General features: G+C 38.7%; 1 protein-coding gene across 1 annotated transcript in view; it reads right to left on the bottom strand.

Moving 5' to 3' along the window:
* Positions 1-12,419, bottom strand: part of LOC146761874 (uncharacterized) — a 121,190-nt gene extending 108,771 nt beyond the window's left edge. Inside the window, exons 1-3 of the mRNA XM_085539212.1 lie at positions 12,247-12,419; positions 11,810-11,936; positions 10,518-10,759 (exon numbers count right to left, since the gene is read on the bottom strand). Of these exons, the coding sequence (XP_085395338.1) occupies positions 10,518-10,759; positions 11,810-11,936; positions 12,247-12,419 (542 nt within the window). The remainder of the gene's footprint in view (positions 1-10,517; positions 10,760-11,809; positions 11,937-12,246) is intronic.
* Positions 12,420-14,301: the final 1,882 nt, after the last annotated feature.

Genomic DNA, 14,301 nt, shown 5'->3' with positions numbered 1-14,301 from the left:
GCAGGCTCACATCATATTTCTACATTCCTCTAACATACCCTATCCCCATTTCTACTTTCTATACACACACCATTTATACTGGAATTCTGTTAGTTCTCCATTCAGCCAGTTTGGCTTCCTGCCATGACTGTTTCATTTCTTGTGCATTCGTATGGACTCTTTTTTGTTCTGTGAGAACACCTGAAGATCACACAGGTCTATAAACTTTTCTGTCCTGAAATCCAGGGTACTTATATTCATATTTACCTTTCAATCACATCTGATAACTACTGAAAAACAAGCGTTATATTTGAGTTATAGTGATTGCATATTCACAAAGATTTCCAGGTAAGCAGCATTTTATTGAATGGATAGAATACCACAGAATGGAATCTTGGAAAATGATTGATATTCTGCACTAGTGTTTACTGACACGAGATTTTGTAAAAGTAAAGTAAATCTTATTAAACCTTAGCAGGAGAGGCTGAGGGAACCGGGATTGTTTAGTCTGGAGGAGGCTCAAGGGAGACCTTCTAGCTCTCTACTACTATCTGAAATGGGGTTGTGATAAGGTATGGGTCAGCCCCTTCTCCCTTATAACTAGTGATAGGACTAGAGGGAATGTACTCAAGTTGCAGCATGGAAGGTTCATGTTGGGTATCAGGAAAAATATCTTCTCTAAAAGAGTGGTCAGGTGCTGGAACAGGCTACCCAGGGATGCAGTTGAGTTACTGACAACCTGAGAATATAGTTTTGAGGTCAAGTAAATATCTGTTCAAATTAAATTGTCACATGGAGCAATGTACCATATACTGTATATTGGTCCTTCTCTTTGTATTAATAATGCCAATCTTACAAAGCATTTATTATTCTCAGTATTTCAGATGAACTAAGTAGAAGTTGCCTGCAAAGATCAATTATATAAAAACAAACAAACAAACAAACAACAAAAACAAAAAAATCTATGTTTGGACTACCAGTTGTGAGACATTTAAAATAGAACATTCCAAAAATGTTTATTTAGTTAAATTCAACAGATTTTCTAGCCAATACCAGATTACAATAAGTTTCCATACCATGGTGTACAAAGAGTCTTATATATATATATGTATATTTCTGTTTCATGTTTTTACTTTTATACAAGTGGTACCAAACCATGATACAAGTCATTAGTTCAAATTCTAGAACCTCTGGAAAGGTGAGCATAGTCAGCACATTTGTTTACACCATGGTTTAGAGAGGAACACGGGCATGATAGATCACAGAATCATAGAATTGTAGAATATCTCAAGTTGGAAGGTAACACTAAGGATCACTGAGTCCAACTCCTGGCTCTACACAGAACCACCTGAAAACCAGACCTTTTCTCTGTGATCTGTGTCTAGATAATCCTAGAATTCCAGCAAGCTCAGTGCCATGGCAACTGCCTTAGGGAGCCTGTTCCAATGCCTGACTACCCTCTGATGAAGAGCTGTTTCTTAATACTTACCTGACCCTCCCCTGATGCAACTCCGTGCTATTCCCTTGGTTTCTTTTGCTGTCCCCAAAGAGCAGAGATCAATAATTGGCCTCCACTCCCCCTTGTAAGAAAGCCATAGGCCATGATAAGGTCTCCTCTTAGTCCTCTTGAAGGGACCTCAGCCACTCCTTATACATCCTCCCCTCTAGACCCTTCCCCATATTTGTAACTCTCCTTTGGATACTCTAAAATCTTCGAGGCCTCTCAATCTTTAAAGCCCATCATGGCCTGGTCTCCAGTCTGTCCCCAGCTCTCTGTCCCAAAGCTATGACCAAGAGCTATTCTTTCTGCCTAAATCAGCTGCTCAAACATTCAATTTCAGGTCACTTTCACTCCAACTGGGGGATCAGAAAAAGTAACACAACAGTGCAACTGGTTACACTAATGACAAGAGATGTTCTGTTACAAACTGTACTTCTGCTCATTTCTGTTTCTTCTGTCATTAATACTCATTTAATAACATAGTTTTCCATAAAGACGTAACTCATGGCATACAGGCAACAGGGAAATTGTAGAAGGCTATTTTGCAGATACCTTCAGCTGCATAGTTTCAAGTTCTGTGTCCACTTTTGGGCCCCTTTGAGGCCCTGGAGAGTGTTTAAAGAAGGTCAACAAAGCTGGTAAGGGGTCTGGAGCACAGGCCTTATGAGGAGTGGCGGAGGGAGCTGGGATTGTTCAGTCTGAAGAAGAGGAGGCTCAGGAGAGACCTTATTGCTCTTTGTAACTTCCTGAAGGGAGGTTGTAGTAAGCTGGGCATCAGCCTCTTCTCTCGTGTAAATGGTGATAGGACTGGAGGGATGGAATGGCTTCTAGCTGCCACAGAGGAGGTTCAGGCTGGATGTTAGGAAATACTACTTCTCTGAAAAAGTGGACAGGCAGTGGAATGAACTGACAAGGGAGGTGGTGGAGTCACCGACCCTGCAGGTGTTCAAGGAATGCTCGGACATTGTGTTGAAGGATATGGTTTAGTGAGAACTGTTGGTGATGATATTGGGTGAATGGTTGGACTGGGTGATCCTGTGGGTCTTTTCCAACCTTGGTGATACTATGATTCTGTGACAATGTGTAAGCTGAGCTTTAATTTATTCCATTCTATTCAATTCTAGACATTGTTCTATTTACACAGAACTGAATTTCATAACATGGAACAACTGGTGATACAGTACACCAACATAAGAGCAGAGTAGGAGTGAACTCATTATTCTGTCAGCTACGGTCAGGTTTTTTGCCTTTTCTCTAGTTAAAGAACACCTTTTAAGAGCAATAAAGACAATACTTCTTACTGTGCTTTATGAGTATAAGAAATATAATTTACAACTTCATGTGTCAAATAGTCATACCACTGTACTTTGCAGTCAGCTATTGTCTACTAAGTCATCTAAGTGACTTTTAGAAATTCATTACCAAAAGAATCTAAATCAAGAATTAAACAACTTAGTAAAGTACATCTCTCAAAAGTTGTCAATTATTTAATAGAATAGAGTAGAATAGAGTAGAACAGAACAGAACAAACAGAGCAGTTCAGTTTGAAAGCGCCTTCAAATACCATTTAGTCCAACTGCCTGACCTCTTTAAGTCTAACCAAACGTTGAAGAATATCAATGAGGATATTGTCCAAATGCCTCTTGAACACTGACAGGCTTGGGACATCAACCACTTTGCTATTCCAGTGCCTGACCACCCTCACATTAATGAGATGTTTTCTAATGTCCAGTCTGAGCTGTTGACTTCTGTTGACTTCAATAGAAAGGGATTCCAACGTCTATGCATTCTTTGTAAAATGGAATGGGAAATTATGTATAGGACTTGAAAATGCCTTTGTGCTTTGCCTACCCAGAAAATAACCAGTGATTGCTGCTGATGAAATAGCAAAGTTTCACATTTATTTCAGTGTGCTTTGGATCTTATCCTTTACATACACAAAAAACACAGCTTTATTAATGGATATTGTCTAGGAAATTCTTTCTGCCCTTTAGAAATCATAAAGGTCTTTAGCAAGGTCCAGAGACAGTGTTAACATGATGAGGCAGTGGAACTCGACTTTTCACAGACTTGTAGCACTTACAGCACTGCTGACTGTAAGAGGAATACTTGTAGTTTTGGGCTTGTCAGCTGTCTGTATCCGTACACAGTACTAAACCTTTTCCCCAAGAAACAACACTAATGTCTCTGTAGTTTAGAGAAGTCTGGAAGTTGTTTGAGAACAAAAGTGTGTCTCTAGCTTCTGAGACTCTTCCTTCATCTAACTGAAAATAATTCAAGATTTTGCCAAAATTTCTCTTAGAAATCTTAACATGGGTCCAAAATTTGAGAGGTGTGTATTTTTGGGAATAACTAATTACTAAGAAAAATAAATGGATTGCTTCCATATACTTATAAAAATGAATTCCACACCCTTTAAAATGACAAGGGAAATTGTAAATTCTCAATAAATGTGTTATTTTTTCAAACATAAATTGCTCATGCTCTGTGCTGTTTAACTGGGAGCTACCCTCAACATCTGCACAGAAGCTATGCAGAAGCTGTGATTATGCGATGTTTTAGTCCTAGCACTACCTGATCAAAAACTTTCTGATGGAAAATGCCTTAAGTTGGATGTCAGGACTCATATCCGAATAAACGCATCTTTTGTTTGTTTGTTTGTTTGTTTTTTCATTTTCCACTTCACTTTATTTTAAATTACCATAGTTGTTGTTGTTGTGCTACAGGAAGTAAAGGTGAGGACTACCTGCACATGACCATCCGAAGACATTGTACACACGATATATATAGAACACAACCATTTTCCAATAGAAGATCAGTTCAAATATTATATGCAGTCTGAAAATTCATACTTAGAAAAAGTTAAGATAATGTGTGAACTTTCCTAGTGCAAACTTTATGACTGGTGTGCAAGGTTTCTGAAATTTTTGCTAGTCTTCAGCTTATCATCACATATGCATATGCACATTTTCTACAACTACTCTACCTGTTGCTGAGTAGAGGGAAGATCCTTCTCAGCACAGTATATCCCACAAAATAATATAAGAGATAAAATGTATGCAATTAAAGGCCATGAATCTTCACAGTATTCACTACTACAAACAGATTATCCTTTATTTAAGTATTTTTTTCATCAAATATCTGGTGTTTATATTACTATATAAATACTGTATTTTAGCTAACATTTTTAGCTAGCATTAATATTTTTAGCTGTATTTTGTAGCTAACTGCTACAATCAGAAATAGTCCAGAATGAAATTCTCAGTTTATACAATGTATTTTTCGTATCTGTGAAATTCTGTCTGGGCTACAGTAACTTTATGAATGCTACAATTCCTACTCTAGTATGAATATTTATTGGCAGTAATCACATAGATTTTTAAATAAATAAACAATAATACCTATTTATTTTTACAATAAATAAAATAAGTTATTGGAAGTAGTCAAGGTTGACTAGTTTTCTGGGGATTTTTTGTTGTTGTTGTGTTGTTTTTTGTTGTTGTTTCTTTCTTCCCAGAGTTGTGATTGAGTGTGTGTTTTATACGAGGAAAGAAGGTAACTCTTTTGTGTCTTTTGTGTCAGAAATTATTCTCAGAAATGGATATATGCAAAAGTGTCACATCTTTGAGATCATTCAACCATCCAGCTGAAAGTTATCTATGTGTCATTTTTGTGAGATTACTCCTGTTAGCAGACTGGGTTTAATATCTCTGACACACATACACACACACACACACACACACACACACACACACGCACACAAAAGTAAAAAAAAGAAAAAAGAAAAACAAAAAACAACACAAAATTTACACAACTTTCAACGCCTTAAGCCATTAGATTGGGTCAACCATGATTCTAAAAGTGACAGCATACCACAATAGTATAACTAGAACTTAATTATTCTCTTGTCTCTATCATAGTACCCTAAAAAAACCAAAGACAAAAACAAAACAAACAAACAAACAAACAAAAACGAAAAAATCCCAACACTTTTATCAAAACCAAAATAGAATGCAAATAGCATCACCACCTGAGGAATGACAGCAGAACTTTATGAAAAGCACTGATGAGTCGCATAAACTGTTTGAAGACTGAAAGGAGAGATACTTTTCACTTCTAGATACAGCCATTTTTCACATTTGTCCAAGTTTGTCTTAAGTTCCTGCTTTCTCTGGAGCCCAGCCATCAGTCAGTGTGCTCTTTAATTTGGCTGTCCACACCTGATGACCCCCCCAGGACCATGCCACCTCCAGTCTCTGTCCCACATCTGTCTCTCATACTGCAGAGTTTTGTGTTCCTCATTTTGCCTGAAACCACACGTAAAGCAATTGTTCTTCCCTGAGGCAGAGCTTGACCAGTTAGTGAAAAACATGCCAAAGTTACTGACAGAAAATTGTTGGTTTACTGGTTCTCAAGAAATGATTACTCTCTTCTATTAGCAATGTATATTCTCTCAACCTGGTAAACATTGTTCCAGAAGTTAGATTCTCTCAAGTATGATATGTTTCTTCCCTGTTTTTTTTTCTGACTTAGGTCATTTTAGCTCTTTGACTTTGTCAGCTGTGCATCAGTTTGTACATCTTCAATATAAAATAAAAATCAGCAGCTGATGCAGTGTAATGCAAAAGCTATGAGGCTTGATATATGTTTTATTTTACCCTCTAAAAATGTAACTACTTACTCAAAAATTTAACTATTTATTAGGTGAAACTGGTTTGGTTCACTGTATACCACTTTTGGTGTATGCCCTCAATCACTGAGAACTCCATTTTCCAGCAGAAATATAACTCTTTTTTAACTTAAGATGATCTCACCAAAACTGATAAATTCTCACCAAATATGTGAAGTTAGATTACAGATTTTTTTCCTTCAAACTCTTTATCTCCCCAAAATATTGGTGTTTTTTTTTTTTTGTTTTTGTTTGCTTGTTTTGTTTTGTTTTGCTTTTTAAATAGATGAGGAAAATGCAGGATTTCATTCCATAGATGTCAACCAATGGTAAAAATGTATTGCAAATTCTTATTTGCATATGTATAATACTGAAAAATGAAAAGAAAGTTTTAAGAAGGACTATTTTCTAATTTCTTCCATTCCACCCTGAATCATCTGAACTAATATAGAAAAAAAAAAAAAAAAGTGAAACATAAATTAATATTTTTGTGGATAGTTTGCTTAAAATAGGCAATAATTATTTTATAGAGAAAAAAAAATTAAATATACTTTATGTTTTTGCACTTCAGTTCCTAAAAAAGCTTTTTGAAGTCAATCAGTATTTGAAAATGAAATTAGTTTATTTCAAAACATACATACTGTCAGGCATTTAATATTCTCTGTACATTGTTGGTCAGATTTCCTGCTTGCTATCCACAGTACATTTTTTGTTTAGCTGTGCACAATATACAGTAGTATGTGTAGATGTATCCATTTTCAGAAGCCTTTGTTCTGGATATATTACATCTGCTACTATGGTATAATACTTTCCTTCTATTTATGTGCTTTTGCTGAGCAACACAGATATAAGCCTGATATTCATTAATGAAACAAAATATCTATACAGCTTAATTTCAAAATTTATTCTTTTCTATATTTTTATTGAAAAGGTATTCTCAGGCAGAATTTCTTAGTCATCTGTGAAACACTTCACCTTCCTCCAGAAGGTATATTGGCCATTATTCAGAAGTAGATTAATTAATATTATTAATTTAATAAATATAGCTAGCAATATTTTTCCATATAGTAATTAAATTATGCTTCATTTTTTGTTATTCTTGATAATTGAATAAGTTTAGTATTCAGTAGCAAAATTTTCAGCTATGTCAGATTTTACCAAAATACGCAGAATGTGATGAGAATAGAATTCTCTTCAATTCAGAGAATTTTTGATCTCTGATTAGATGTCGTATATTAGTGATTAGCTCATAATAACTTGTTAAATTGACTTGACTGTTACTCTGCATTTTTAAAAGTCTTTCTGTGACTTCAGCCAGTGAGTCAAAAGGATTCTAATAATAAAGCTGATCTTTGTTACTGATACTTTTAAAACAACACAAAGAAAATTATTTTCCCCATAACTGAATCAGTCATAAAATTAACAAATATAACAAGGAATATATATGTTCCACTGGAAATTTTTGAAGAGCATTCTTTTGAAATTTTAAATATGCAGGTATGAATTAACTATGAACCAACCACCACTTATCTCTTATCATTCGATAAGCATAGTGAAGTTACACTGGAAGAAAATGAGCTTAGAAGCTCGCAATATATCGGCCCCGTGATATGTTTTTAAAGAAGAATTATTCATAAATATAACTAAATTAAGTAAAACTAAACCAAACCAAAATGACCTATTATAGCAACAAATTCCATCTTTTTTTCTTCACACAAGAAGGAATTACATCCATGTTTAAACACATTCTTTATTCATTTTGTTCTTCAAAGGATTTTACAAAAAATGAAAGGGAGAAAAAAAGAAAAAAAAAAGAAAAAGGAAAGGGAAACCTCAAATGTATGTATTTTGCTTTCTCATGGAATGTTAATTTTCAACTATTTAATCTCTAAAAAAATCTTTTCACCTTTATGGAGAAGGGGAAAATAATCATGAAAAGAACCTACCTCTGGGTGAGTCCCAAAATATTTTTCTTTTGGGGGAAGAGCAATTTGGGAGGAATGCCATCCTTATTGCTTTCCCAGCATTCCTATTATATATATTTATTTACAGTGCAGCTAATAAAACTTGTCCTGGGTATGTTGGATCACCCTCTGTGATGTAGTGGTAGGCATAAAATCAGTGGTTTTCTGTAACTTCCCTGCTTAAAATTCGACAGACAGGGAGAGGATCTAAATGTAAAACCTTGCTCTGAACAACCACTGTCAACTTCCTGCCCTCCGATAAATGATCCAGAGCTACTCCACATCAGGATGGAAATGTGTTAGGCACTAAAAACCACTGCTTGCATGACATCATTCCATAACAGATTACACTGTAATGTTTGGAATGTAATCATTAGCATCTAAACATGCATAAAATTTAATTAACCTACTTACCAGTTTGCTTAGAACTTTTGAAGGGCTACCTAGAGTCCTCTCTAAGCATTTTATTGCAGAGTTTTGGAAAGCTCACAAAAGAGAGAAGTTCACTGGGATTTTTCTCCCTAAAGCTGATGAGCCATGACAGATGAGCAGATGACCCGAGTTAATTATTATTGAATTCGTTATTACTGCTTTGTTGTCACCCAGCTCAGCCAGGGTAAAATGATGACAGTAGGTATCTCATTAAAACAGCTGTTTCAATTATGTAGCGGCAAATATTTAAAAAGCGGGCCTTCCAAGTTTAAAGCTGTTAGCAAAGTTTGTTTGTGCTGGTTGTGCCAAGATTCTTTGACCGAAAAAGGAAGGCAGAAATATAGTGTCCATCTTAATTGATTTGGGTAGGAGAATAGGGACACTAAGCAGTAGAACATGGAAGAGCGAATATGAGTTTCACACAAATTATCAGTCTTTGTGTGATATTTTTTTTCATCTTTGACTAAATTGAGTTTTGTTTACTGTACATCAGTTACATTTAGACAGTGTGACAGAAGAGCAGTGTTTGCGTTGATTTCTTTCCAGCTGGAGGAAGTGATATGACTGTAAGGATTGGACTAGTTGATTTTTGTTGTTGGTTTTTGTTTATTATGTTTTTAACTTTTTATTGTTTACTTGTTGACATTTTTATTTTTTCATTTTCAGCCTTAGGGGTTTTATGTCTTCCTTTATGGACAAGTATAAGTCCTTTCTCTTAGTTGCTGTTTCAAAGTCTAGAAAGCCATTTAGATATCTAAATGGGAAACAAATAAAATAAAACAAAACACTGTTATTTTACTACAGTAACATTTTCCCTGATATGGCTTGCACATTCATTTTCTGCACTTTTGATTCAGTGTACTTTACAACAATGAGTGTAGAAATGCCTGTGTGTTTAGATTTTACACCTTTCTGCCTTCATTTTGGTTATTTTTCGATGGGATGAGTGTAAAAAAGCAAGAAGTTTTGTATTAAAGAATTTTTGGAAAAACATCCTGCATCATATCAGGTGATTTCTAATATATTTTTATACTTTAATAATATATTTCCTCTGACAACTATATTACTAGCAATACCCTCAAAGTTATCATTATCAACTCAAATGACCTAATGTCCATTGACACTGAATCTCCATTTGACCTACTGCACCTAGCCCAGGTGGTAGATAATAACTTCACATCAAACAGATTCTTACGGTTTAGTAGGGACTTCTGGAGATCATCAAGTTCAACCCCCTTACTATAGCTGCTTTGACACATTAGATTACACAGAATCATAGAATCACAAGGTTGGAAAGGACCTACAAGATCATCTAGTCCAACTCTCCTCCCATCACCACTGCTACCACAAGCCACTAAACAAAATCTCGCAGCTCCTCACCCAGATGCCTCTTGAACACTGCCAGGGACGGTGACTCCACCACCTCCCTGGGCAGCCATTCCAGTGCCTGACCACTCTCTGTGAGAAGAAGTTTTTCCTTATGTCTAATCTAAACCTCCTTTGGTACAACTTGTGTCCATTTCCTCCGGTCCTGTTTGTGGCCTGGGAGAAGAGACCAAACCCCTCCTCATCACAAGCTCCTTTCAGGAAGTTGTAGAGTACAATGAGGTCTCCCCTGAGCCTCCTCTTCTCCAGGCTACACAATCCCAGCTCCCTGAACTGCTCCTCATAAGACTTGTGTTCCAGACCCCTCACTAGTTTCATTGCCCTTATCTGGACACATTACAAGGTCTCGATGTCTTTCTTGTAGTGAGGAACCCAAAATTGAACACAATACTCGATATGCAGACTCACCAGGGGGTTGATTACCTCTCTGATCCTACTAGTCGCACTATTTCTTATACAGACCAGGATGCTGTTGGCCTTCTTGGCCAGCTGCTGTTGGCTCATGCTCAGCTGAGCATCGACCAACATCTCCAGGTCCCTTTCCTCTTCATAGTCATCTAGGTACTCATCCCCAAGCCTATAGCACTGCATGGGGTTATTGTAGCCAAAGTGCAGGACCCGGCACTTGGCCTTGGTGAACCTCATCCTATTCACCTCAGCCCAGCCATCCAGCCTATCCAGATCCCTCTGAAGGGCCTCCCTACCCTCAGGCAGATCAACACCACCTCCCAACTTGGTGTCATCTGCAAACTTACTGAGGGTACACTCAATCCCCTCATCTAGGTCATTAACGAAGATGTTAAACAAGATGGACCTCAGTACCAACCCCTGGGGGACACCACTTGTAACGGGTATCTCGCTCCAATTTAGGAGTGAGGCAAAGGTTCTTTTGATATGTTATGCCCGGCGTGAGATTAAGAAGAAGAGCATTCAAATGTTGATCCGACCAGTTTATTAGAAATGATAGACAACTGAGGGGATGGGGAAGGGAGAGCGACGAATGTCAAAATTAGGGTGATGGGGAAGGGAAAGTAGGCAATAGAAAAAGGTAGAAAAGAGCAAGAATTACGTTAAAGCGGGGAATAGTCACCTCCTGGATGCAGCAGCGTCCTGTAGCATGTTGTTAACATTGGTCTGGGGCAAAATAAGCGTAGGGGAGAGCAGCAGCGGAGTAGGAGGCCGCAAGCAGCAGATCGATGCGGCTCAGAGAAGATGGTCAGAGTACCGTAGTCTCAAGAAGCAGAGTCTCGGGCAGCGAGGTCTCACGGAGCAAAGTCTCGAGCAGCGATCCCAGGAGAGACAGTAGGCAGCAGTAGGACAACGGTGGAGGAATCTGAGGTCAGATACCTAGAAACCTAAAAGGTTCTTCAGCATGCAGTCATCTTCTTCAGCATGAAGGCGTTCACGTAGAGAGGCATCTGATGACAGAAAAACCTCCTTGTTTCCGTAGTGAGGCATTTGTCAGAAAACCTCAATTTGGGGTTTGTACGTGCCCTTTTTATCCTACTTCTTCCCAGCCTTCGTGACATTTCTGGAAGGCTCGGGTCAGAGTCATGTGAATTCCTCGGAGATGGCCATCTTCCTTGAGATAGGCCCACACAAAAAGACCACTTTAGGGCCATTAATCAGCATCTTATCTTCTTTTCGTAGCTCCCGACTTGTCCATCTCCTAAACAAAGGGATTTCTCGAACCTGGTTCCTGTGTGTCTCAGACAAAGGGAGTCCTGGAACCTTGGCCAGGACTTGCCTGAACTTGTCCATTTCAGCAAACTTTGAGACAGTAATGTAAAAAGCATGGCCTCTTACAACGGGTCATCAGCCAAACTTAACTTCATTAACCACTACCTGTTGGGCTTGGCCCTCTAGCCAGTTCCTTACCCAAAGAAGGGTATACCTTTCCAGGCCACAGGCAGCCAGTTTCCCAGAGAGAACACTGTGAGTAACTGTGTTAAAGGCTTTGCTGAAATCTGAGTAGACTTCAACAACATCCTTTCCCTCTTCTACCCTGTCATAGAAGGAAATGAGGCTGGTCAAACACAACCTGCCTTTCATGAACCCATGCTGGCTGGGCCAGATCCCCTGGACACCACGCACATGCCGTGTGACCTCACCAAGATGATTTGTTCTATAACTTTCCCCAGTACCAAGGTCAGGCTGATGGGCCTGTAGTTACCCGGATCCTCCTTACAGCCATTCTTGTAGATGGGAGTCACGCTGGCAAGTCTTCAGTCCTCTGGGACCTCTCCAGTTAACCAGGAGCACTGGCAGACGATGGAGGGTGGCTCAGCAATCACTCCCACCAGCTCCTTCAGCACCTGAGGGCAGAGCCCATCTGGTCCCACGGACTTGTGACAGTCAAAGCTATTCCTGTGCACAGGAATGCATCCAGGCAGGTTTTTAATATCTCCAGAGAAGGAGTCTCCATAACATCTCTTGTCAGCTTGTACCAGTGCTCTGTCATCCTCAAAGTAAGGAGTTTTTTCTTCATATTCGTATGGAACATGCTGTGTTCCAGTTTGTTCTCATTGTCTCTTGCTCTGTTGCTGCACACTCTTGAAAAGAGCCTGTCCCCATCCAGTGTCCCCAGGTGTAGGACTCTACACTTTTTCTTGTGGAACATCATGAAGTTCCTCTCCACCCAACTCTTCAGCTTGTCCAGATTTCACTGAATCGCAGCACAGCCTTCCACTTTGTGTCTCCCAGCTTCATACTACCAGCAAACTTGCTGAGGGTGCACTCTGTTCTTTCATGCAGGTCATCCATGGACATGTTGAAGAAGACTGGACCCAGTACTAACTCCTGGAGAACAATGTTCCCTACAGGTCTTCAGCTAGAGACTGCACAGCTGATGACAACCTTCTGAACTCTGCCAGTCAGCCAGTTCTCAGTCCACATCACTGTCCACTCATCTGTCCCACACATCTATTCCACATATATTCCTAAGCTCACCTTCAATGTTGTTATGGGAGAGACAGTGTTGAAAGCCTTGCTGAACTCAGGGTACACAACATTCAGTACCCTTTCCCTCATCTACCCTGACAGGGATGATATCATTGAAGAACACCAGATTGGTCAAGCATGATTCCCCTTTGGTGAATCCCTGCTGACTACTCCCAGTAATGTTCTTTTCTTCCACTTGCTTTATGATATCCAGAATAAGCTATTCCATCACCTTCCCTGGGATGAAGCTGAGGCTGACTGCCATGTAGATTCTGTGATTCTGTGATCTACTCAAAGTTTTGGATAATGACCTGAACAGTTTCAACAGTTTCTGTTGCTGCAGCAAAAGGTCGTTTATGCTCAAGGCCTCTTCAGACAAAGATCACTTGACTCCATAGTGCTGGTTAAAGAAGGGTGATGTTTATCTTGCTCCACACTGCTGCTCTGAACAGCTTTTCTTGTATTCCCACAGAAGGGTGGGTGCTAAATGGCAGCATGATATCCTATCCATGCAACCCTGTGGATTCTGAAAAGGTGAAAGATGCTGTGCCACTATGTTCTCCATTGACTGTAGTGACTGAAGACAAGATTTCTTCCATTTGTCCTATTTTCCCAGATTAATTTCTGGGAGAATTTTTGGCCACTTGTTTCTGATATCCAATAGCCTAATTTTAGCAGCTGTGTTGCAGGTTGCAATCGCTAAACCAGCAGTCACTGTGAATCACACAGATTTGTAGGGGTTGGAAGGAGTATCTAGAGACCATTGAATCTAACCCCCCTACTAAAGTAGGTTCCCTACAGTATGTTGCACAGGAAAGCATCCAGGCTGGTTCTGAATATCTCCAGAGAAGGAGACTCTGCAATCTATTTGGGCAGCCTGTTCCAGTGCTCTGTCACCCTCACAGTAAAAAAAGTTCCAGTTTATTTGTGTTCCAGTTTGTGCCCATTTCCCCTGGTCCTGTCCCTGGGCACCACTGAAAAAGCCCACCTAACCTAGGTCATGCCTAGGGTCAAGATGCTAATTTAGGGTAAATTCTACATATTCATTTGGTATTGGGTTTCATGAAAGTGGGCCAAACATAATTACCACCTTTAACACATTCCATACAGAAATATGAAAGTACACAGACAATATCTCTAATAATATCTCAGAAGGTTTGTGAATTTTCCAACTTACAGAAACACATAAGGGGCACCCATTTGAATGTGTAAAATTTACTTTAATTTGAGTGTATAAAATTTACTCTCGGTTCAGTGGAATTAAAGGAATGTTGTCTTCTACAAAAATGGTGAGTCAGGCACTTAATTAGAAGATATAAAATGACAAATATAATAAACTTAATTCTGAGAGCGTAACAGTCACCACATACTTTTCTCAAACATAAATGATCACTGTTGAAAAATAAGTATATATCAATGGCAAAAAAAAA

The sequence above is a fragment of the Coturnix japonica genome, chromosome 2 (genome assembly GCF_054131305.1).
Source record: "Coturnix japonica strain WE chromosome 2, WE-NBRP24, whole genome shotgun sequence".
Lineage (NCBI taxonomy): Eukaryota > Metazoa > Chordata > Aves > Galliformes > Phasianidae > Coturnix > Coturnix japonica.
The sequence above is the reverse complement of the archived record's forward strand: the minus strand, read 5'-3'. Positions and strand labels throughout refer to the sequence as shown.